Source organism: Anser cygnoides, chromosome 8 (assembly GCF_040182565.1).
Source record: "Anser cygnoides isolate HZ-2024a breed goose chromosome 8, Taihu_goose_T2T_genome, whole genome shotgun sequence".
In the NCBI taxonomy this organism is placed as follows: domain Eukaryota; kingdom Metazoa; phylum Chordata; class Aves; order Anseriformes; family Anatidae; genus Anser; species Anser cygnoides.
The window spans coordinates 32,641,161-32,667,111 of record NC_089880.1 but is presented as its reverse complement, the minus strand read 5'-3'; the positions used below and the strand labels follow the sequence as shown (position 1 = coordinate 32,667,111).

General features: G+C 41.6%; 2 protein-coding genes across 20 annotated transcripts in view; one reads left to right on the top strand and one right to left on the bottom strand.

Annotated features, from left to right (window-relative positions):
* The first annotated feature begins 713 nt into the window (after positions 1–713).
* Positions 714–17,279, top strand: LRRC40 (leucine rich repeat containing 40). 2 transcript variants are annotated; one of them, XM_067001710.1, is made up of 15 exons: positions 714–729; positions 1,511–1,692; positions 2,208–2,281; positions 3,202–3,331; positions 3,735–3,858; positions 4,686–4,828; positions 5,912–6,084; positions 6,395–6,485; positions 8,930–8,975; positions 11,321–11,429; positions 12,366–12,473; positions 14,060–14,170; positions 15,398–15,475; positions 16,216–16,401; positions 16,555–17,279. In XM_067001710.1, coding segments are annotated over exons 1-15 (1,662 nt in total). In that variant the 5' UTR covers positions 714–728; the 3' UTR covers positions 16,661–17,279. The 2 variants fall into 2 exon arrangements, with proteins under 2 accessions (XP_066857811.1, XP_066857810.1); XM_067001709.1 differs by lacking the exon at positions 714–729 and adding an exon at positions 981–1,184.
* Positions 17,280–18,205: 926 nt separating this feature from the next.
* Positions 18,206–25,951, bottom strand: part of LRRC7 (leucine rich repeat containing 7) — a 183,089-nt gene continuing 175,343 nt past the window's right edge. For 10 of the 18 annotated variants that reach the window (XM_013193135.3, XM_067001695.1, XM_067001700.1 and 7 more), the window contains one exon: positions 18,208–25,530. In XM_013193135.3, the coding sequence (XP_013048589.1) occupies positions 25,423–25,530 (108 nt within the window). In that variant the 3' untranslated portion in view covers positions 18,208–25,422. Of the gene's footprint in view, positions 25,531–25,951 lie in introns of all 18 variants that reach the window. The other 8 variants (XM_013193137.3, XM_067001702.1, XM_067001703.1 and 5 more) reach the window with 2 other exon arrangements.

The following is a 25,951-nucleotide window of genomic DNA, read 5'->3' as shown; positions in this document are numbered from 1 at the left end:
GGCTCAGGGGAAATGTCCAGCGTTTTCCTGTGGAGTGTTGCTCGCTGACTCCCAACGTGAGAGGAGAAGGAATAAACGGGAACTGAAGAACTGCAGTTAAAAACAAAAGGGCCGAAGCCTTGGTCACAACCCCGTGCACGAAGTATGGCGGGTGCTCCAGTCACACACCCATTTACCCACGGTGGTATTTAGCCCTTAGCTAATTACTTTTACATTCAGTGGAACTTAGCTAGTAGAACTAAGAACTTCTTAGAAACTGGAACTTCTAAAAAAAAAAAAAAAAAAAAAGGTTAAAAGGTTGTGTTTGAAACACCAGGTGCTTGAAAACTCAAATGGCTGTAAGTTAAGTCTTAATCACTGAGGGGGGAGCATATTCCTTTATTCACTTCTCACAGGAACTGCTGGGAGGATCAGGCACTGATCTCACCCAGAATGAGCTGAAGCCGGGACTGGTCGCCCGTAATCTCAGACAGCCACCACTTCTCATCTTGGTAATATTTTCATTTAGTTTGCCAACACTGGGCAACAAGGAAATGAGGTGAAGTAAAAGTGCCTTTTTGTTTGGCATACCTCGCACGTGTGTTTACAATATTTTCCACGTTACTTGGTCTGGATTCACTCTTGCGACAAAGGCGAAGCCCTTAAATAAAAAGGGGGAGAGGAAGGAAGTGAAATCCGAGCAACACAGTGCCCAGCTGCAGCCGACTTGACGCTGAGTCTCCTTTTGTAGTAACGTTGTATCCTCAGTTCTCCTGTCAACACGCACTTCCTAGCCTTGCTTCACTCACCAGATGCCCTGATTTGTACCCGCTCGCTTGCCAGCCCCCCAGAGCGCTGCTCTTTGCTGCTGCTTTTTGGTGCGGCAGCGCCAGGCGGCGAACGGCGCCGGGGCCGGGGCCGGGGCCGGGGCCGGGGCCGGGCCGCCCGCTGCTGCCGCCCTGAGCCCGGGGCGGGCGCTGGGCCGGGCCGGGCCCCGCCAGCCCCTGGCGGCCGCGCAGCGGCGGGGCGGTGCCGGCGGCTGAGGCGCGGGATGGCGGCGGCGGCGCGGAGGGCGCGGCCGGGGGGGCCCCGCGCCGGCTTCGGGCGGGCGGCGGAGGAGCAGGGCCCCGCCGTGCCGCAGGGGCTGCTCCGGGCCGCCCGCAGGAGCGGGCAGCTGAACCTCGCGGGCCGCGGCCTCGGCCAGGGTGAGCGCGGGCGGAGGAGCCGGGGGCTGCGGCTGCAGCGCCGTGCGGGCCGGCTGGTGTCGCGATCCTTCGCCCTGGGCGGGCAGAAAGAACACAGGGGGGCACAGCGGCGACAGGGAACGCTCCCTGCCCTCCTACCCTTGTTACCGTCGCCTCCATCCGCTTCCAGTTGTCAGCTCTGGAAAAATCTCCAGAAAAGCAATTGTGTGCATGCACACATACATGTGTGCATACAGAAAAGTGCATACAGAAAGCACTCAGACGGCTGAAGTTTGAGGGTAAGTAGCAGGTGTATTTAGCTGACCGGTGTGTGTTTGCGCTCGTAGTGCCTCAGCATGTATGGCGAATAAATCTGGACACTCCAGAGGAAGCCCATCAGAATCTCTCTTTTGGTGCTGCGGATCGCTGGTGGGAGCAAACAGACCTGACCAAGCTGATTTTAGCCTCAAACAAGCTGCAGCTTCTTTCAGAGGATGTCAAACTTCTGCCTGCGCTCACTGTTCTAGATGTACGTACAATGATCCTGCTGTGGTAAGACAGCGCGCTCTCTGTAGGAGGTGGGACAGCATAGTCTCAGATCCTTGTTTTCTGTTTCCTGCAGAGGTGGATGTGTGCAAGTGCCATTGGTGTGTTCTCAGGATAAATGATTGTCACCTATCACCCTGCTGATACATCAGTTTATACACTGGTAGTAGGCATTGTTCTGTAGACAGATCTAGGAATTTTTAATATGGGCACTGGAAGAAGATCTGTTATTGGATGCAACCACCTTCCATACGCTTCCCTACTTCATATTAAATAATTTAATCTCTCACTGCTTACTGTAAATTAAGTAGAATGTTGCCATACTGGCAGTTGCAGTGCTGTTATTGGTAATTGTATGGAGTCATATACGCAGCTGCTACCACTGTACAAAATTATTCTTTGTATTAGTTTAGATGTTTGGTTTTTTTTCTTTTGATGTTGGGGAAGAAAACTTACAAGGTACAAATTAGTAACTCTTCTAAAAACCTTATTTTCCAGGTACATGATAATCAGCTGACATCTCTTCCGTCTGCTTTAGGACAATTAGAAAATCTTCAGAAACTTGATGTCAGGTAAGTACATGGTACAAAACTAGAGCATTGATTTCCAAGGTGTGAATGAGAGATTGTAGTACAACAAATTTTGTTGCGGAAAAGTTATTTATTTATTTATTTTAAATAGACAATATTAATATACTGAGAATCATAAATTCTACATCAAAAAATATTTAGGTTTGTTAAGATTATTTTGACTAAGACTCAAAAGTCACAGTCTCACTTGGAAGCTGAAAACTGGTATTTTGAATAATCACACAAAAGCAGTATCAAGATCCATTTGCTTCAGTCTGGCAATTTTGTTTTAAAGGATTAAAAATGCCTTTTTTCATGAATAATATACATTGGAAATAACTATAGACCTCATTTATGCTGGAAAGTTCACATTTTTCAGTTACCAGGAGTAACTGTGTAAGTTTGTGCACAAGGAGAAACCGGGTATGTTCTTTTTGTGTGTGTGAACTGCATTAAAAAAAATAGATCCATCTGGAATATTGTAAATTCAGATGAGGATTAAAACTGTTCTTGAACAAATAACTAGACATAATTTCTCCTAGGAAACCAATCTATTGCAGAGGGCTGTAATAGCTGTAAGAGAGGTTTTTCTTAAAGGTGATGGTGTCCTGAACAACATGCATATGCAAGCTGGACTCTGAAAATGTTTCGCAGGAGCCTGTCTCGCTGCAGCTGTAGTGAACAGTCGGTCTGTGCCAATATCAGAATTTCAGGTGCATGCTGGATATGCTTGATACTTGCTCTAGGGCCTGAAGTTTTTGCATTTCAAGGGGTTCATGGTGGCTAGGAGAGCCCTGTTGATATTAGGGTTATAACCCTAGTTTGGATGGCATCATGTGTAACGGAAGTTTTTTCATGCAGTTATGTTCTTAAAACTACTTAGTGATTGTTATTTCCCTTTGTTTTCCACATTTTAATACCAGCCACAACAAACTGAAAAGTATCCCGGAAGAGTTGATGCAGTTGTCACACTTGAAGAGCCTTCTTCTTCAGCACAACGAGCTGAGCCACTTGCCGGATGGATTTGGACAGCTTGTCAATTTAGAAGAATTAGTAAATTACAACTTTTTGAAAAATATTTATTTGCTCAGAGATGTCAATTTATCCATGCTTTGCTACTGCAAAGTAAAACAGAAAAAAAAAGTCTTACATTGCAGAACATTATGAATATTCCAGTGATTTATGTAGCTTATCAGCTGTTATGTTTTTGTGTGCTTGCTTGAAACCAAGTTTTACTTTGGGTTTTCTAAATATTTTACGAAAAATCAAATCCCATATGATCTGTCAGTCCTGGGAGACTTGTCTCATCCATTCACATTTCTACCAGGGAGATCCTGAAGATGTCAGCAAACTAGTTTTAATGCTCTGCCAGTAATTAACTTTACAGTAGCAGTCCTCATGGGATACTTTAAACGTCTCTATTTATAACCTCTTTCTCTTTTTATTTAATCTTCAGGATCTGTCCAACAATCATCTTACAGACATTCCAACAAGTTTCGCTTTGCTCATTAACTTAGTGCGACTCAATCTGGCTTGTAATCAACTCAAGAACCTGCCCGCAGATATCAGTGCGATGAAAAGTAAATTTGTTTCCTCGGCTTATTAAGTGTCATACAGCCATTTCTGTGGTTATGTTCAGAAACTTCTTGCATATTATTCAGGGTTAAGACAGTACATTCTGAAGGAGTTAAAGTATTCTCAAGAGCTCTAGTTCAATGCTATTAAAAAAAATCAGCTACAGCTACTATATATCAACCTTAAGTCCTCTCATGGTTTGTGTTTCTTGACAAATGGAGCACAGGGAGCTGTTAGAGAAGTCTAAGGATTACTGTTGCTCAGCTTTGAAGTTACTAGCCTTAAAACTGCAATAAGCAATTTGACAAATGTTTTCTTTAATGCATATTTTGAGTGGAAAATATTTTGAGTGGAAAATAAAGCATAAATAAGAGGGTTGAATTCATTGGAAAGAGAAAAAAAAAAAAACTTTTACTGTTCAAATGTTAAATATCAAGCTTATTCGTGTCAATGTCAGATGCGTATTTGAATAGCTGTGGCAGATGTGATGGCAGGAACAGGTGGTAGATTGCCATCTTTTTTAAATGCTACAGAAATTATCTGCAGATCTTTCTGAGATGGTCTGTGACATCAGAGTGAACCTTTCTTGTTATCTCCAAACGAGAGCTCGTATCTGGTAGGGGCACTGAAGGCATTCCAGAATGTCCTGTGAAGAACAAATGAAAAACAAATGTCTCATTTTCAGAAATGCTGATGCTAGCTGATTTGATTTCTTCCAAAATTCCAATTGGCAAAATGTTTTTAGGCCTACATCAAAAAGCAGGATATGCATGCTTCTGCAGAAAACTATTTTCATTTTCCTTGTTTGTCATTTGCACACTTACTTCTATAGGCTTAAGACAACTGGACTGTACTAAAAACTACCTGGAAACTGTACCTTCTGAATTGGCGAGTATGGCGTCTTTGGAACAACTTTATCTGAGAAAAAATAAATTACGTTCCTTACCAGAACTTCCCTCATGCAAACTACTGAAGGTAAGGTTTGAAATAGTTGGTGCACTGTAAATGTGTTTGCAGTGAACTTCTGAAATAATGACTGTTATGTCACGTGAGTTACTGTGAATCGCTGCGGTCAAAAATTAATAATTCCATGTGTAGAATTCTGTTTAATATGTACCCATTTGGAATTAGTCTCACTGTCCATGTTAGTCTGTCCTAATGTCATTTGGAAGACAAATTTACAGCGGTGCTCTTCAGATTTGGAAAACAAAAGAAATACTTAAGGAGAAGAATGACTGAAAAATAGATGTAATATTGTCTGCAACAGTTGTGTTTTATCTCTGGGAACATTTTCTGGATAAATTTACTGCGTTCACTGTAGTTTTTTCTTTGTAACTGCAGAGAAAGTATGCATTTGAAAGAATCCCATCTTTCAAATATTTTGTAGCCTTAGTTCCCCGTATGTTTATAATTGAAAATTGCCTGGCTCGGAACATCACGATTTTGTTACTCACCTAATAGAAACATGATTGGGCCAACTGAATGCTTATATCACTGTGTTGTTTCCAATGACCAAATCCGTCGCAGAATGCAGACACCTTAGTTCCGCATAACTCTGAACTCAGCCTTTATGATCCCAAGCTACTGCAGCATTTTCTAACCAAGCTCCTGCTGCTGTGAGAAGTTCAGTGTCTGTAGGGCATCCAGTAGCATGTGTCTCTTGGGACTAAAGAACCATTCAGTTTCCATCGTGAGTGAAGCATTTCCAGTAGGGAGATGGAGAGCTGCCACCTCAGCTTCCTGCAGCTTAGAATTTAAGAAACTTGGGTAAAGTAGCTGTTAACAAGTTCTTTACAAAAGCGGAGCAGATTTATTTCTAACTTGGGCATGAAACTCAAAGCTGGGAGTTTTGTGATGGTTTCAAAACAAGCTGAGTTCAGACGCGTGTCCCCGGATCTTCGGAAGCTTTGGTGTTTCCTGTGTAGATAAGTGGGTATCAAGATCTGTATTTTCTCCACGCCGTATGTTATGGCTAGTGCTGTGATTTGGGAGATTAATAACTTACAGGGTAATTTTACCAGAGTAACATAACTCCGCGAGGAATCTCTGTCTCCACAGGAATTACATGCTGGTGAAAATCAGATTGAAATATTAAATGCAGAGAATCTTAAGCATCTGAATTCCCTCTCTGTATTGGAACTTAGAGACAACAAGATAAAATCAGTTCCCGATGAAATTACTCTGCTTCAGAAGTTGGAGCGACTTGACCTTGCCAACAACGATATCAGTAGGTAATAACAAAAACTGCGTATGTCTGCGACAAGGCCTTGCTCAGGGCATCTGCTGATGGCTAATTCTGTAGCTAATGTATTACACTTCCTAAAATGTGATTAAAAAAGGACTTGGTCATAAAATGGAGGAACCCCGTCTGTGTTATGTAATTCCTATGATCAAACTCTGCCTTTCGTAAATGTAATACATCCTGCATCTTTTATTTGAACCTGAGCTTCAGAGTAGCAGGCCATCTGACAAACAATTGCAAATGCTTTGGGATTTATTTTGAAACAGCTTTGAACTGCAATGGGTTGTTTCCATTTGCAGATTGCCCTATACATTGGGGAACCTTCCGCAGATGAAATTCCTGGCATTAGAGGGAAACCCTTTGAGAACCATTCGAAGAGACCTTCTACAAGTAAGCACATTTAAGTAGTATCTAAAATTTGCCTCTGTTGCATACATATATTATCCAAAGCGTGTAGCCAAAACGTGATTAGAAAGCATCATAGCCTGCACAACTTTAATCCGTCTCTTTTGTTTGTGTGATTCATGTGCTCTTTCCACTGGAGTCTGATACAATGCTTTAGATCGTAAGGACTGTGGAATAAAGGAGGTTGGTGCTTCGTAGGACCCATTTCTGATCTGCTGCACAAGCTGTAATATATATTGCAAACAAAGCAACAGATGTCTGGGGAGAAAAGGATAAGGCAGCTGTCTGCCGCCTAATTCTGCTGCAAGTCACAGTTCATTGCAGTGCTAGCAAGTACTTTATGTCAGGCTTTTCCTAGAAGAGCGTGGATTTCTGTTTCTCATTTCCTGCTTGCCTGAATTAAGGATCTAGGATTCAATTTCCAAAGAGTTTTTGAAAACAGATGTGTTTTGAGCCATGACAATATGATGTACTATGTTTTCTTATGGATAACCTACACCTCAGATCTATGTTCTCTCTGTAGGTAAATGGCAAAGCGAAGGTGTGAGTTGTGCATGAGAAAACAAGTATGTAGGGCAGTAGGGAGGCTGGAGCATGGGCACTGCTGCTGCTATAGAATTCTCTTTTATTTTTATCTCAGCAGGCTCTTTGTGGTGGTGGTATACATTATTTCTTCTTTTCTGTGCTTTTGCCAGTGCTATAAAATAAATGTTTACAAAGCACTTGGATTCTCTAAAGATAAACAACATCGAAGGTCCTCAGCTGAGATGAATTTTTGTAATATGTCAGAAATAAGAGGGAAAATATACGTATCTGATTAAGTGTGAATTGTAGTCACTGAATTAATGAGAACGTCATACGTGATTCTGGAGTTCTGAATTGACTTAAAATGTACATACAAAGGAGTCTGAGTTAGGGTTGCTTGGCTACTTCAGTTCTGCTGTTCCCTAGCTTCTGAGGATTTACTGTCTTTCAACAGTAAGACCACAGATATATGTAATTTCTTGTATATATTTCTTATTTATACCAAACTACAGCTACAAGGATCCCATTATGACGTTTTTTACTTCCACCATCTTGATCTGTTTCCATTACACTGGAAATTTATAGCTGGAATTTTATGTGCCTGACTAGATTTTTTTCCCCTTGATTTAGTAGAGAAGTAGATAAATCTTGTAGGGTCCCCAGGCACTTGCTAGCAGCAGGTGAATGCTGAGATGAAGGAGTTGCAAAGACAGGGGATAAGTATAGCCTAGCAGGCACAGATTCTCTCCTATGCATCCCTGCTTCATCTCTAACTGTTCCTTAGGCTTCTCATTCTGGTCTGAAACCCACTCTTTTTTTCTTTTTTTTTTTTTTTTTGGCAAAATTCCAGTCATCTTTTATTAAATCCTAGTCTCTCCTATTTGCATAAAATTATCACCTAACTGCTGAGCTTTGTCATACTGTCCGCCTTCCTCCCCATGAGCCAGATGACCGTCACTTAACTTTCTGTTTGACCTTCACCTTTTTCTTTTCAGCTTCTCCTATATGGGCTCCTCTTGCCTTGCTCAGCTCAGCAGATGCCAAGTCTTCCTGTGTCTGCATTCACTCCCAGTCTTCTCCAGCCTCTCTTTCTCTGTCTTCTGTCTTCAATTTCTGTCCAGTTTCATCAGATTCCTTGTGGGAATTCTTCCTTTCCCTTCTCCATGTTTTCTTTTTCCCCTCTGCATTCAGATCAGTCAGTCTCTTCTTGTGTATAATAAATGTCAGCTAGAATGAGAAATGTTAATTCATATTCACTGCTTAAGTTCAGTCTCCTGGTTTAAAACTTCAAGGAGAAACACTCAAAATCATGAGGAAAGCCTAGTTTTATCCTAAAACAGATGGGCTGGATGAGATTATGCTTAATTACTCAGAGATTATGCAGACAGTAACTGAGTTTGACCAGTAGAGGTTGCTATGAGAGGAATGCCAATCAAATCTTTGGAGAATCCAGCAGTTAAAAATCTATGCAAATTACATAAACTGTGGTGATATAAACAGTTACTGGAACACTGAGCAGTCACCTTCCTTGACAAATGTTAAATTTCTTCTCCAAAGCATAATTGGGCTAGACCTTTTAAGAAAAGACTAGGTTCATTTGAACAATTTTTTCCTTGCTCTTGGCCAAAGTCTTTAGATTAAAAGCTAAAAATGTGCAGCCTAAGGTGGTAACATGGGTCTGGACATTTTCAGCTGGAATAAACAATGTTCTAAGTAGGCAAGTTCATAAGCTACCACAAGAGAGTTTTTCTACAGGACCTATTAGGTAGTTTTTATAGTTAGCAGTGCTATGAGCTCTACCTGTGTGACTGAAATTGTCATTCCTGATTGTCAGAATAGCTGTATAAATACTGGCTGGCAGATGCTTACTGATCTTTCCTTTTTCTTTTCTTTCTTTTTTTAAGAAGGGTACCCAGGAACTTCTGAAATACCTAAGAAGCAAAATCCAAGGTATGTTGCTCTATTGCACTGCATTTTACAGATAATCATTCTAAGAAATTAAAATAAGATGGAATCTACTAAGGGTAGCAGTTTTAATCCAGTTTCCTCCAGTTCTCCCAGGGTAATAGTTGTCTTTACTCAACAGTTTGCTCTTACATTTCAGTGTTGTTTCTTTTTCTTATTCTGTTGGATAATACTGAATAACAAGCATTCTTTATGGAGCACTGTCACTTAGAAAAATAATCTTAGGTGTTATCCCCTGGTCCCTTTATGCATTTTGGATGAAGAATTCCAGTAGCTTTTTATTTTTTCCCTGAGCATCACGGGAAGTTTACATAACAAGTTCTTCATTTTAAGCTTGCCATCTGTCTGCTGGCTTGGTCACAGGATGGAAGGGTAGGTGAGATTATGCAAAGGTACTGTGTATTATTTATTCATTCATGTTGGAATGCGGGCAGTAAAGTCCTGTGATTCCCAGAAAGTATATGCTTGAAAAAGTCTGCCTTAAAGTCATGGTGGTGCCATAAGGTCCACCATGTAGCTAACAAATAATATAAAAAAATCTGGGGGAGAAAGTAGTTGATTATTTTAAACAAAATTCTAATCTTGGCCTACTAGAATTCATCTTTGTACAATGTAAAAGTCTTGATCCCAACATTCCCTATAGAAATAATTAAAAATTCAGATGAAATATCTCACGATTAATTCCCTGGATGACTGCTGTATATTTTTGCAGAATCTTCTTTTGGATTCTGAGATCCAACTGCGTGGAGTAAAAACCACCTAGATGATTGTGTATCGCATTTCTCTAACAGATGCAGTACTTTTTACCACTACCAGTTCTTTTTACAAAAAGGGATCAAAAGTTGCTAGTTGCTTCTGTGAATGGAAATCACTTTCCAGATTATTACCTGGGCCTCTCATTCAGTGAGATACTTTGCCTTTTTTTAGTTTTGTGCTGTATTTTCCAAGTAAAGTGGTGGAGATGACACTGTATTTTTGATCATATAGGAAAAGCTGTCAGAGTCTAAGTAACTGGCATGTTGAGGAGATGAAATCTTTTCAAAGACAGGATTTTCTTTTACCATCTTTAGAAATCTTCATCTTTCTTAAAATGTAAGACATGAAATAGGCAAAATAACCGAGTTTGCTGATCATGTTAAATATCATATGCAAATGATTTTGCGGCACTTAAATGGCAAAAATGCTTAACTTCTTAATCGAGAGGGGGCCTTGATAATACACATAGGCAACTTTTATCGAAAATGGTATGTGTGAATTTTTATGCTTTCTGTAAGTGGGCTTTCTTTCCATCTGCCAGATGATGGCAGCATTAATTAGGTTACTGCAGTGTATAAAATTGCTTCAAAATGCCCGATTCCATGCAAGTATGACCTATTAGTAATTTTGAAAAATGAGTTGGATGCTAGAGTAGATGCTCAGAAGCTCACCTGGTGACCTGTGATAGTTAATACAATTGTGGATAATAAAATAAGCTAACGTCCTGCATGGATGGCAGTGTCTATGATTTTACCGTATCTGTTACAGCATCTAATAGGGAGTTAAACCAGTAGCAGTAACAGTCTTATTCATGTAGGGATATAATTGAAAAAGTGGCTCTTGAATCTTGTTTTTGGTTCGTCGTAATGTCAGGGTTACTCGCTGGGCTTAGGTGCAATAGTCAGTTGACTTTTATTCATGAATGCCGCTGAATTTCCTACAGTTTTGTTCATTTCTTTGAATGGAAGCTGAGTTTATCATGTTTGGACTTCTAGGTAAGCTTCACCCTACTTAAGCGTATGTGAATCCCTAGAGTGTGATGCCACAGCTCAGATGTGCAGAGCATTTTTAGTTGACTAAATTTCTTCTATACTCTAAGGAGCGAACAACTTTTTCTTGTATTGTAGACTAATCAAAAGGAACTACAGAGGAGAATATTACGAAGGTTTTTATAAATATTAATGTTTTAACTATAATTGTGGTCAGGTTTGCTGTTCTGCAGATAGTTGACCCATATCACTTGCCTATCTTCCCTGTTTACCACTGTTTCTATCCTCAACACCTTGGAGGTTACTGCCTAACATAAAAGCTAGCTATAGCATACAGGTGTGTTGTGTTATGACCTGGTTTTTCAAAATCCAAGTCAACTCTTGTCCCCCCCAAAATATAAAAAAACCTTACTAGAAAAATCTTGAAATAATCTGAATTAGATTATATGCAATCAAGCCAGAAGACAGGAAGAGTTAAAACGGATGATGGCAGGTGACTAGGGACACTAAAACTCACCATCTGGGCTGTGCAGAGCACGTTGCAGCAGCCTGTAGGTTGTGTGACTGTGTGTGTGCTATCTCCAGATGATGGACCCAGTCCAAACGAGGAGCCTCCCGTGACAGCCATGACTCTCCCAAGCGAGTCAAGGATTAACATGCACGCCATAACTTCCCTAAAATTACTGGAGTACAGGTAAGTGTTTTGAAATAGTGCCTATCTCTAAAGTTGTAGAGAAAACTTGTGGGTCCCTTCCAACTCGGATATTCTATGGTACTTTCTTATGCTTTTTAATTTATTTTTACTTCATGATGTATGCCAACCTCTCTTCAAATTCTGATATATTTGTGCATTTTTTCACTTCAATTTGAGTGCTCAGGATTAGGCAGATCTGAATTGCAGTCAGAAACCTCTCGTTTTCTTTTTTTTTTTTTTCTGTGTATTGTCAGATACTCCACGATAACATTCCTTTTAACTCATTGAAATGCTTAATACCTCTAGGTGCTTTTAGAAGCTTTTACGCTTCCTTAGTTATTATCGTTAAGTCTCAAAAAATCTCCTGGTAGGTGAGTATTTCTTCGGTTATTTCTTAAATGTAGCCAGCAATTTAACTTGTTAGGCTAGGGAAGGGGAAGAAAACCCTGCTTGCTGAGAGCTGCTGGGCGAAACGCACAGGCCTGCAGAGAGCAGGAACGCAGAAGGGACTGCACTGGGGTGAAAGGGCCCGGGTGGACGCCTTTGTTCTCCACAAATGGTCAGAAGCTCCAAATCCAGTAGTTACCTGAGTTACAGTGGGGGGATATTTTCTCAGCTGAGAGGGGGAAACAAGTGAAATGCTGATTTACTACAGTTTCTGGCCCAACATAGAGCATTGACACGTTTGTTGAGGTAGTGACCTAATTAAGCTCTTAATGATTTTTCCTAAGCAAGATGTCAGAGCAAGATGTCAGCTGACGTGGTACAGTGGTTGGTAGCTTTTTCATAACGGTCCTTTAAGGACTTTTATCGTAGATATTTATGTGTTTATTCTATTGCTCATCTTTTTCTAAAAGAAGATGGAAAGGTTTTGTTAATAAATAGGAGATGATTAACGTGTTTGTGTTACTTGGGTAAATGCTTTTCGTTGTTCAGTGAGAAACAGGCAGCTGTGATTCCTGATGAAATGTTCAGCGCAGTCAGAAGCAATCCTGTCACCACTGTCAACTTCAGCAAAAACCAGCTGACTGCCATTCCTGCAAGGTACTTCCGTAAAGATCATTCCTGTTCGTTTTTATTCTGCTTTTTTTCCTCAGCATCTTGCTTCCAATCGAGCATATTTACACGTCTTCCTCTCTCTGTGCACACACACACAATGTAATTGAGATGCTGAAAAATGTGCTCATGTTTCTAGTACAAGTAGCCTGCAGGTGGGTCCATTTATTAGCACGAAGATCCCAGTAAAAACAAGCTCAGCTCGGCTCATCGGTGCTTACATTTATACATTGTGTTTCATACTGCTTTTCTAAGCATTGTTGAAATGAATTGGGGTAGACTCTGATGTGACTTCTCATAATAATGAAGTGCTGTACTTAACTACGGTCTAGTATTGTTTGCCCTGCAAAGTGGTCCTTTTCCCATACGAAGATAATCTGTGTGTATTCACCGCTTTGTTAGGTGATAGCTTTGGACTACAGCAGAGATCCTTTTTCAATTTGGTTTCTTCAGGCAGTTTAATTGTGAGGTTTTGGGGTTTTGTTTTCGGAAACCTGAACAATATCCATGCCTTTTTTCTTGATAGCTATCGTCCCACCACATAGCACTGGATATTATTGCACTCGTTCCTTCATCCCCAGTCAAGGAAAAGCTTTCTGTTGACAGTAAGGGGAATAAATACTCTTGTTGCATAAGGAGGAGGCTTACTGCATCTCTGTAAGCCTAAGAGCATCATGACAGCTGATTTTTAAGGATACCACCGCGTTTGTGGGGATAACTTACTTCCATTCTTGGACACAAATGTGCTGAACATTTAACCTTTTGCACATAGAACTTGAGGAGGTGCTATCTCTCATGGAGAAAATCTCTTTTCAGTACAATTTAGTGTAGCAAATCAACTTAGTGAGATAATGCTTGCACCGCCCATGCTTTTTCGCTCTATGAGAGTCTGTTGCATTCAGGGGGGAGGAAGGTGTAGGTGTGCAGCTGCTAGGTGCAAGGGGATTCAGTGACAATCCGGATAGGAGAGGGGAGTATTTAGTTCGTTTAATTACTTTCTGTTTTTAGGGTTATGACAGACATTCTGTTGTCAGGATTCAGCTACTAACTTTTTGAGCTTTTAAATGCTTTACATCAAAGCATCTTAATTTAATATAGAAGCAGCAAGAATAACAAGAAGCAGCAAGTGTTGTTTCTTGCAGTTTGTAACAGCAGAAGTGTTGAACAGAAACAAAAGATGGAAATAAAATGGCAGTCCCTTTCAGTTTGATTGCTTAAAGATGGATAGTCTTCTTGTCAAAACACTTGCAGGACTAGAGACGGAATTGATGGTCATTTGTGCCATAATTTCTGGAGTCTCTAAACTGCGTTTAAGTGAGTAGGCTTTCTTAGCAAATTTACTCTCCTAATAACGTTTAAAAAGTGCTTCTGAGCTTTGGTTTTTCATCAAGTGTAACTCTCCGGGATGGATAGTTTTCACAGGTGGTTTCTATAATCTTCACAAAATTTCTTCTGAAACATCAAGAAACACCAAATGTTCTTGATTTGTAGATTTCTAGAATAAAATATTTTTTTCAACAACTTAGAATGCAACACGCGCTTACATAGTAAAAAGTATTCGTGTTGGGTTTCAGGATCGTGGAGCTGAAGGACTCAGTCTGTGATGTCAACTTTGGCTTCAATAAAATCTCCTCTATTTCCTTGGAGCTCTGCATGCTTCATAAATTGACACATTTGGATATCAGGTTTGTGACGTGTGTTGGACTTCCTTTCCCAGTGACTTGTTTTCGTGCCTTTTTAAACCAGCCATCTGTTGCAGTGGAATAGCAGTACTGAAATAATCTGTCATTTCCCGAAACAGCTCCGTAGCAGTTGAATGACCGGCAGATCCGAAATAGCAAGTGGCCTAGATTTAGGCACTAGTTAAAGCACAAAACAAGTGGGCAAGCTCCAAGACTTGCTGTGATGGAAGGGCTTGCCTCAGTCATTCAATGGTTCTCAGAGGTGTTAAGAGCATATTTAAAAACAAAACAACAGGAAAAAAAACATAATCCTGGGGGATATCTGGGAAGTAGGACAGTGACTGTACCAGCTCTGGTGTGCTCCCTGAAACTGCAGCTGGCAACTGGGATCTTTCTGCAATACAGCAAGATACGTACTGTCATGCTTCCTTGCGTAACTTCTGAAATACGCTCATTGCTTGTGCTTAGACCTCAGGATCAGCTTGCTAGCACTTATTGTTTTGGCTGTTCCACAAAATGAAGAGTAGCAAAGCAGAGTGCGGAGACTTTGGCTTGGTTTGAAATAATCTGCCTGAGGTATGTGCTGCTGATGGAGTTCTGCTGAAGGCTCCAGAAATGGATGATAACGAGAGGCTGATGAGGGGACAAGGTTGAATATCTCTGATTAAGAATTTAGGCCTAAGTCTGGCATCTTTTAGTGAGTGGCCTTTATTTTCCTGTAATGAGACTTCGTGTCGTGTTCAAGAAATACCTTGTTGGTCCTTACAAACCTCTGTCTTCATTTTATTTAAGAATGGCTTCCTGTTCTGGGAAACAGTGCAGTAACAGTAGCCATAAACGAGTTTGTTAGAGCAACTGGATAGCAGGCTAAATGGGTTTTGAAGAGGTTTAGAGTTATCTTAGTGATTCATGTTGGCACCAACATCTGGGCTGTTTCATGAGATTTCCTCTGAAACCCAAGTAGCAGAATGCCTGTTTCAGAGCCGTTAGGTGCTTTGAAATGTCTGGGAATGTTTTAGAGAACAGGCTTTTATGTTTTCTTACTGGCAAAAAATGAAAATGCAAACCTGGTTTGCACTCTTGAGCATGGTCTTGATCCATTTATAAAGCAATATAGTGGTTTAAAAGAGCACGTTAACACTGGTAAATATGTGTGTTGTATCTCTGTGGATTCTTAACTTACACTTCTTAGAAGTTAGTGATTATTCTTTGTCTTCATTTGATACACAGAAATAATTTTTTGACATCTTTACCCGAAGAAATGGAGGCACTGACAACACTACAAGTAATAAATCTTTCTTTTAATAGGTGAGCGACTATTTAGTTGTTTTTTGTAACAATACAAAAAATCAATATAATGTTAATGTGTTGTAAGAATGAGGAGGGACTTCAGCTAACTGTGAGCTTAAAACAGTTGAAGAGAATGTATTTCTTTACACAATAGTAATATATTTTTGGAACATCTTGGCCACAAGTTTTGGAGAGAGACAGTAGAAAACGGTTTAAAAAGGGATTAAACAAACTTGTGAATGTTAAATCAAAAAATGGCTTCCAGCGGGACTACCCCGTAGCATCCGTAACACAGCAGTTCTGGATGGTGGAAAAATACAAGGGGAGTGGGCCACAGGAAGCAGCTGGGAGGTGTCCTTAACTAATGACTGTAGCCACCGTGTTGGGCTGGAAGCATCCCTCCTCAGGCTCAGCAGGGCAGTTGTTGAGTACACAGGAAAACAACTGCCCATTGCTCTCCCCCCTTTACACTGGAAAGTCCCTTTCTGTGTGACATGAAATGTCATTCACGGTTGTAAAGTGAAGGCAGCTGGCCTGTAGTTCTGTTACAGGTGCTGAGCTGTCACCGTGCAAATTCTGTCCAGCTTTTTCACCGTGTGCAAGATAATAAGATAATCAATGCTTTCTCCTTCCATAGCAGCACGTTTAAACATTTAACTTCAGTAAACGACACTAAAATGCCATCTCACTTAAAAGGCCGTTAATTTTTGAATGCCTTATTTCTGACTTTCATTTGTTTTCCTCCTTTTTTTCTGAAGGTTTAAAGCATTTCCCAGTGTCCTGTACCGCATCCTAGCACTGGAGACTGTCCTGCTCAGTAACAATCAGGTTGGGTCCATAGACCCTCTGCAGTTAAAGAAGATGGAGAAGCTTGGAACGCTGGACCTTCAGAATAACGACCTTCTCCAGGTGCCCCCAGAACTTGGAAACTGTGAAAATCTGAGGTGTGTACTTTAAGTGTTTTATAGAAAGTACATGATACATTACATAATACATAATACATAAGAATTTCAAGATTCATAAATCTATGTGCAGTGTATGTGTGCTGGTACAAGGAAAAACCTTTATAAAATAACTGAGCATCTCTGTCCTTCCAGGACGCTTCTTTTGGAAGGCAATCCCTTCCGTACTCCCCGAGCAGCCATTCTGGCAAAAGGGACAGCTGCAGTGCTGGAGTATCTGAGGAGCCGAATTCCTACTTGATAGTCCGTTTCCCTCCTAGACTTGTGAATCAAAGTACGAACAAAACACTTACCCTGCCTGACCAAATGCTCTGCGATTATATTGCCTTCTTCCTTCTTTGTAAACTTTTTGTTAATCTGGCCCGTGCCATGAAGCATTTGTAATTCTGTTTATGGTTTGCATGTTAAGAAAGAATTCACCCATGAAATATTTCCCCCTCAAGGTTGCATGTCTCAAGAGCGCGTTTTAAAATACCACAACCTATGTTTACACTTTTTGTATTAAAGAATACAGCTGAAAGCTGCATTTAGTAATAGAGACAATGTTTTTCTACAACTAAGCTATTTTTTTTTTAAAGAACTCTAAACACCAAAGTACTTGAAAAAAGGTTTAAGTAAACTTCTTGATTTTTGTATGCCTGTTTTATAATCTTCTGTAAGGTGCTTGGTCTCTCTTCACCACTGCCTCAAACAGTTGGTTCCTGGTCTGTACGTGGTGAAATGCTTGAACCCTTAAACTGTATGGTTATAAGAACACAGTGTGAAATGTACTGCAGACTGCGTGCATGCCTCATGTAAAAGCAAGCAAAATGTGGTTGATATTGGTAGCTACTCTGAAACAATAAATGTTTGCTCTTGGATGTGTGTTTTCTTTCTACATTTTTAAGAACATGCTCTAAGTTTTCTAGCCAGTAGCATATAGACATATAATCTTTTATTTAAACACACTTCAACATCATGAAAGTGATCTCTTTATTTGTAACAGTAATGCATCGTGGTTATTAATAATATAAAGGAAGGGCTGCTTGATGTTACTTGCTCTGTGACTGTAGATCCATTGTTTCTCTGTTAGACTGCCACAGGCCTGTGGATTGGACATGCAATTGAAGAGATACCATACGGATTTCCACTGGTAGGGGTTTTGTTTGTTTTTTGAACTACACTAAGTATTTCCATCGGGATACTGAGAAGAAACAGCTGACTTCTTACGGCTGTGTCACTGTGAGTACCGTGTAGGTGCTGTGGTTGGAGTTTGGTGGTGGTTAGGGTGCATACAGGGAACGCAGCCTGGCCTAGTGAGCTGTACGGAGTGGCAGCGTGTGCTTGGCCGGAGGAGGGCCAGACCTGGCCAGTACAGCTGGAGACAGCAGAGACCTGATGGCTGCCTGGTATTTAGGATGAAAGAGTGATTGGGGTACTGGCAGGAGGGAGAGGGAGAAGGAAGAGAAAGGGGTGAGGCAATTCCTGTTAAAAATGCCTGGCAGGGTATTTGTGCAGAAAGAATGGTGGTTAAGAGCCAAAGCTGTTCTCGAGTTTGAACAAGTCAAGGGCTGTTCCGTGGTTACTTGGATGGTTGAACTGCTGCTGCCCTTAGCCCTGTGACCCTCTCCTTTGTTTCCCTGTCCTGTGTAAGGCATTTGTACTAGTCCACAGAGAGCAGCAAATCCTGAGCTTTTCTTCCTAAGTGTGCAGACACTTCACTGCCGTATTTGATGTCTCACCAGTAGTGATGTGCTGAACAAGTGGAGTTGCTCAGTTTTCAAGTCTCTCTCTGATATAGCTGTAATTATCTCTAATTAAAACGACTCTTTCTTGAAACACTGCTTTGTTTGCTGGTAGACAGAACAAACATTTCTGAAGCTGTAGCTTAAATCACTGCTGATGCAGGTGTAGCTGCTAGCTCCCTGCAACCGTTTTAATGAGATGGGTCAGTGACAACTGCCTCATCTTCCATCCCTTGTAGAACTGCGATTTTGGAAAACTCAGATCCTTTCCAATGGTAAAAAATGACAAAAAATAATTACAATAAGGTGACATTTTTATTATTTATACAATAAAGAGACTTTTTAATGTTATTCAAAACACTTTTTTAAATACTGAAAAAGTTGGGTACACCAAAGCCGAAAAATGGCTCTGCTATACACTGCACAGCATTGTTTTAGTCCCTGTATTTGTTTTATGTACAGAAGCATCTGCAAAATGCATTCTAAACACAATATGCACCTTACGGATAAGTGTCATACATGAAATAAAACTGGAAGGATACAACCTGCATGTGCAAATTAACCGACAATATAATTGATTGCACTGAATCAATAGATTTAAAATATAATTTTGAAGTACCTTTTTGCACATAAAATGAAGCAGCTTTCAAGTTCAGTTAAGTCTTTATACTGCAAAAAACATTAAGTACATTCACAATCTATGTTAATAAAGTAGTAAATATTTTTCATTCAGCTTTATTTACATTAATACTGTAATTAAACTGAAAAGTACAGTTAGTCATTTGTAATATAGCAATCTTTTAACACATACAAAAATGACCATTTTCTGTATATAATTTAAGCTCAAAATCACAATTATCTCAAAATATTAATTACAATACAGCCATCTCCATCATAATTAAACATGTCTTTTATAAAATGGTAAAATTTTTAATAAAGTAAGCTGTTGGTTTTGAACTGGATACAGTACTCACAAGTAGAAAACTTAACTGATAAGTGTTTGTTCTGGCCAGGGTTTCAGGGCAAAGCCACATATGCTAGCAAAGAGACAAAGAAGGCCCCAATTTACAAAGATGAAGCCTCTTGTGCTGCAGGGCTGTGGCTCGGTTGGTGGTGCTGCAGGAAAAGCCTCACGAGGGCCGTGTAAATTCAGCATACAACGCAATGATGTCATTCGCTTCTGGAATATTTGCTGGAATTCTCAAGCAAAAAGGATTGGCAAAGGCTTTTTGTTTGTTTGTTTGAATGAAACTATTTTAATTCTATGACTATCAAATACTGTGATTTGAAATTTGCTTTTGCAACGAAAATTCATGTTGGCCGCTCCCGGCTCACGCCGCTGGGGAGGAGCGCGGGTTTCCTTGCCTGGCCTCTGGTGTCACTGCTGTGCTGCACGCGTGGCTAACGCCAGCGATCAAACGTACCCGAACCAAAGTTGTTCGAAACAAAACCAAACCACCAATTAGTTCTTATCCTATCCAAACTACTGGCCTGAAAGTTGTATCATCACTTGTATTCCACTCATACTAGCAAGACTGACAAGTGAAATAAGTCCTTAAACCTGACTGGCTGGAAATAAAATGGAAAGTCTTTGTGCCCTTGTGAAAATGAGAATTTTAAAGGCAGAAGAACTGGGAGAAGAGCGCTGAGGCGGGATGGCGAGGATGGCGCAATAGCCCCTGGGTAAGGAGCTCAAGCTTTAGACAGCATTTTATTCTGAACTGGAAATCCCAAAGGTAAATTCTGCAAAGGTAGGTAGTGGATCCGCAGCCCACGACTGAGGTTTGTAATCTCCTGTGCTTGTTTACAAATTTGGGCAAATTGATTCTTGTGTTTTCTTTCTGTTCTGTGTGTCTTGCCTGGCTGTGTGGGCGAGGGGTTAGACTACAGTGAAACAGATCCCCGGGTGCTTGTGAGCTTAACTTTCATCTGAGAGGCTGGGCAGCACACAAACCCCAACCTTAGTCCTGCTGCCAGTTCTCCAGGAGCAAGCAGCCAGCCTGGTCTTAATCCCCGTGTCTGTTTGAGACCAGATCCTGCACGTGAACAGGTTGGAACGCATGGTTTGTCATTTCCTCTTGTCTTTGCATTTACTGTTGCATATATCCCTATCAGATATATACATATATACACAGAGCTATAAATATGCGGGCTTTTCTTTGCATAAGGTAAATCAATGCTATATTACAAGCCAGAGAGGTTTAACCAAGGAGATTCTTTACATTTTAAGTGCTCACTAACAATAGCAAACCGATTTCACGAACACTTTGTACTGCATTTTTTAGTTGAACTTTAGGGTCATGAAGATTAATGGTGTTCTCCAACATCACTGATTTGACTTTTCCAATATTCATCTATAAGCTAAACGTATGGCTAGTAGAGCAATGTTTCCAAGGTCTTTCAATTCCTGTTCAGAAATAGGCCACCCCACAACAGTGTCGTTAGTCCCCTGGGCTGGGTATTCCCGACCCCCTTGGCAGAGCTGACACCCGCTGCTGTTACCTCTGTATCTGATGGAGCTCCACGGAACATACACGCAGACAGGGACACGTCAAAATACGTCTTAGAAAACATCAACACTGATTTGAAGATAGCTATTATGAACAACTCGCTTGTAAATATCACAGTTCACCAACACCCTGATAAAAATGGCAAACTGTGAATGGCAAATGAATGAATTATCGGGACTGAAGGGTCTGCACAGGGCTTCCTGGGGTCCTCTCTTAAAATGTTTCTCAAAATAAGAAAAACATTTGGGGAGCGGCTTTTTTTTTTTTTTTTTTTTTTCCTTTCCCCTTCATTTTTTTCTTAATAGCAGCCCTTGGGGCACTGCCGTGGGGGCGTGGGGCACTGCCGGCAGCGTGAGCCCGGACTGCGACCACCGAGCTCCCCAGAACCTGCCGCAAAACGAGGAGGCTAAGGGAATTACAGCGCAGGCGTCCCTTTCCAATCTAGCCCTTCCCTGAGGATCGTTTGTTGTTTATTGCATGGAAAATCCAGAAAAGCAGAGCTGCGTGCTCACCGCGAGCGGGGCCATTGCCATGGGAACCTCGCAGCTGAAAGCTACCAGGGGCAGCGCCGCCAGCGGCACGCCGGACCTTCCAGTGCTATTTCTAACCCGGCGTGTTTCAGTCAGTATTAACATGGCCATGAGTAGCTTCAGAAAAACAGAGCGTTTGAGTGACTGTGTAGTTACTGTGGGGGAACATATGGGGTACTTGGGAGTGCTGAACAGCCCGAAGGAAGGAAACCATCTGCAATTCCCCGCCTGCTCGCCTCGATCAAAATCCCTTCACACGCATGAAACTTAACCCACACACGGAACTCGCCTCTGGGTAAACTGTCATCTACCACCAGCACTTGCCATATAGCCACATTCAGTTTAAAAAATATATATAAATAGTATATATATCACATAGATCATACTTATGTGCACAGCATGCACATAGCCGGGTTCCCCACCTGCACACCGGGCTGTACACGATCGTGTACGTGCGGCTGCTGGAGACTCCAGGAGAGACAAAAGGTGCAAGTTATTTCAAGGGACTAACGTACAAATCCTAACCAGTCTCACTGAAGTCAGTTCAGCCGCTCATAGCATTAGTCCTAACTAAACATCACCTCTACAAATTTGAATAAAAATAATGCCAAAAAAGGAAATATTTGGTAGTTTTGGACAATGGAGGTTAATGTTATAGCTTCACTACTGCATATTTCATCTGGGAGGCCAAATTCACCGCAATCCCCTTCTAGAGTCAGCAGGAGTTTTGGATAAGTTAATTTGGCATTCCACTGCACTAATTCAATTTTATTGTAATTTCGTTTTCATTATAATCCATTAATGAAAGCACTCAGCAATCTTGAACTACAGTTCTGCACACAGCCCCGGCTGATTGTGCCACTGCGCTTCAGCTCATAAACTCAGCACGCAGAAACCCAGCTGAGCACAAAACACAGAATTAACGAACACCGAAGACCACTTCTGCCTTTCTCGGTTCCCCATTTTTCACCTGCACGTTATCTCAGTTATAGGTGTCGGGATGGGCCCCCTGTCACCCTTCTGAGACCTGCAGCTCCCCAGCACGTTCCCGGAGCTGCCGAGCAGCTCGCGTATTTGATGCCGCCAGGCGCTGCAGATGCCTGCCTTGCAGCTCCGCTCGGGGGAGCGCTGGGTGGGTGTGCACCGAGTTCTGCACCACGGCAGTGGGCAGCGTTACAGCAGGATTCAAAGCTGCGGCAGTAATTTACTCCCTTTTCCTGCTGGAAGGAGAAGTCACGGGGAAAATTTCTGCGCTAGGGAGCCGTGCTCTCATGGAATGCCCCCAGGGCGTGTAGCAGCAGATGTGCACACGCTCGCTGCACCTCCGTGTGCATGCGCGCTCATGTTCTTAAGTGACTTTTTTTGCCTGAAAAGACAAAAGTAGCTCCAAAGAGGAGCTGGGTGCGTAAGTACCTATTAATGTCCCTAATTCCCATTCGGTATAATTAATGACAAACGATGTAGGTGTCTGCAATTTTCTGAGCATATGATGAAAAAATCCTCACTTCTCTTAAGGGCAATGGGCTTAAGTACAGTAATGTTGGCCTCTGACATGCCATGCATGCTAGGAAAGTTTGAGATGGGTTCTGCCAGAGCCTCTGTGGTTTGAGGGGACATTATGAGACTAAAAAAATGGAAGCTGAAAAAATGTGGTAAATAGCAATCCAAACCCAAATCATGTGAATTCAGCAAGCAGCTTCAGCTGGTAGCATCAAGATTGTAATTTACTGAAAAGAATTCATTATTTAAATTTATTTTCTAGACATAATCAAATCATGTATTCAAACAGTGCATTTTAGCATTAGCATTACTATGGCTCACCGGGGCATCTGGTGGGGCGCTGCCACTCGGGTGGTGCAGCAGCTCTTGCAGTGCGAATGCCTGCATGTGTTAAGTAAAAATTCGTATTGTGTGGGAACCTGCTCAGGCAGCTTGGAATTTATGGCTCATTAATATTTACACTGATAAACCTAATCACTCCTGTTGATTAAAGAGAAAAGGGGAGATGCCAACGACCACAGGACAGGGAACTTACATGCAAATGTGAAAGTCTCACTTTCCAAGCGACTGCTAAATAAACACCAGTGGGGAGCTGAGCCAGGGCTGCGGGCTGTGCTTCTCTGCACAGTGCCAGGGGCTGCCCTGACCGTGCTTTGCAATCGCCGCCACAGAGGTAAAAAAAAAAAAAAAAAGGGAAAAAGAGTGCAAACAATAAAAATCCTGCCGCTCCATAACACTGAGGATAGTTCCTACTCCTACCTATTATGTATGAGGTACTTCTCTCTCCTTTCCCGTGTCCATAGGTGGTCTTTATACCACCCTTTCCTTCCCAAATGTAACAAGTTTGTTTTAGAAGGCCTAGGAGTAGAGCAAGGATTCGGGGTCCTGGTCTGGCTGTCCCTCTCTCTTCCCAGTTCCTCTCCCAACACCCGAAGCCAAAGTGATTGCTGTGCACGGAATAACCCCCGCAGACTGCTCTTCCCGAACTCGTTGGGTTTTAGGGACCTGATGTAAGCCCCTAGCACGCCAAGCAGCACGTGCAGCAGTGCCGAGCACCAGTGCATCTCAGTAACATAAGGGACACATCAGGAATGCTGCCAGCACCTTTGATAGCTCCAGTCCTTCCACCTACTATAAACAAGACTGCAGCAAAATTTCACAAAATGCACTTATACCTCTCCAGCAGGACAACTAGGTCCATACAGCAGGCAGGGCGGCAGACGTAAGGGCGCTATCGTCTCTGGAAGTCACGTTAGTTTAATTTGAAGTATAATTACCTCAGCCATTGTGTGCTCATGGGAAGAGAAGAGGAGTTTGAGAATTTCTAGAGGCTCTTGTAAGCAGCAAAGTAACACGTCCTTCGCCGTGCCCGTGAGCCGTAGCGCCGTGCACCTGACCAGGGCCCGGCTGCAGCCCCCTGCCCGCGCTGCGGCTCTCCCTGCAGCCCACCACCACCGCTGCCAGGCCGACGGCAACGGCACCCCTCGAAAACACCTCGTGGGAGGTTTCCTTCTATTTCGCCTCCTTGCTGTCAGGTACGCCCATGATGTACGCCTGAATTACTGAACCAGCAGCAGGTTTGCGGAGTCCTGTGCTGCCGGTACGCTCTGTCGAGAACAGCGCGAGGATTTTTACCTTAAGGGTTTCAAACTGAGTACTTCCGTGGGAAAGCTCTTCCCATGCTCTCTCAGCGCCGTTCCTCTGCTCCCCCTGCGATATGTCGTATCTCAGATTAAATCTATCCCCACTCATTTTAAAGAGACTGTTACACAAACAAAGGGTTGTATAAAGGTTAAAGCCTTACTGATACTGAACATATCGAGAAGGGGATAACAGCCTGCACCAGAGCAAGAATACAGAACACCAAAGACTGGGGGAATGGGCAATGCAAGGAAGGGGCCTACATTTTTATACTGAAAAGTTAAAATAATAAAATTAGCAGCAACAAAAGAAGTTTTACTGCCACCCATCATAAACCTCTTCCATTTATGAAGCAGATCTGTCTAACCTCACTGCTCGTCCATTTAGTGTGTTCACATGGAATCGACTGAAAGTGCCAAAGAAAAGGAAGTTACCCAATCTCCATGTAGGTTATTTATATCTAGGTCCCAGAGTTGACAGTATCATTTATTAAGTATCTCACCCTGTATAGTGACATTTTTACTAATTAGTATGGAGCCAGCTATACACACTGCATATGTACAGGTATTTTCATAAGGCATATAATATCTTTGCATTGAAAATAAATGAACATTATTAAATTTAATTTAATATATACTTTCTTTGAGGTGTTTATGAAAATATTTTTTCTCTATATTTTTGTATGTGACATGATAGAAATATTTCATGGGAAGTACAGGTTAATATATTTTATCTTTATAAAGGCATATACAACTTTGAGGCAGTGTTTCTGATGGACAGCAGAATTCCTAAAGAATTTGTATGTGCTTCTGTGTTTTGAAATCATATGAAATTGACTTTAAGAAGTAACTTGATTAAAAAAACGCACCAATGCACAGCCAGAGGCTGACAATTAAAACTAATACATAGCCACATGAACAATATATTTATATAGTTAATATATTTTTTTTCAAGATGATCGGTACTAACATAGAGTATTATACATTTGGCACTACTGTTTGCCATTGGTCCAGCAATTGGCAAAAATTTGTTTCCTATGTATAAATCTGTTTGAACATTAGATCTGGCTAGACATATTTACTATTTATAAAAAAATATTTAGACAGTAAGCTCACGTTGAATAACTAGGTCTACTGTATTCTGGAAACTCTTCAGTAGTAATACAGCTTTCTCGTGTTCCATATGTACAAAACTGTGTCCATTTGCCTGCAACACAAAAACAAGAAGAAAAATCAAATGAGATTCTATTTAATAGCTTCATTTTGGGGGGTGCAGAGGGATATATGGAAACGACACACAAGCCTAAAATATACAACAGTCATATGATGTTTTCCTGAAAGCAGGAGTTCGAACGGTACCGCTGGGAGAACACATTTCCCTCTTCCCGCACCGGAGAGATTCAGCACCCTCGGGAATTAGCGCAGCTTCCAGCAGGGGAGGGACCAGGTGTCCTCAGGGGCTCCCTTCCAGCCTGAGTTTCTCTCTGACTCTACGATATTCAGCATATTTTCTTAAGAACTCTGGGACGTAAGGGTTTGCTACACTATGGAGCCCAAAGGATGCACGGCCGGCAGCAGCACAGGCTTGGTCTCAGGCCATCACTAGGCACACCGCACGTATGGGAGTG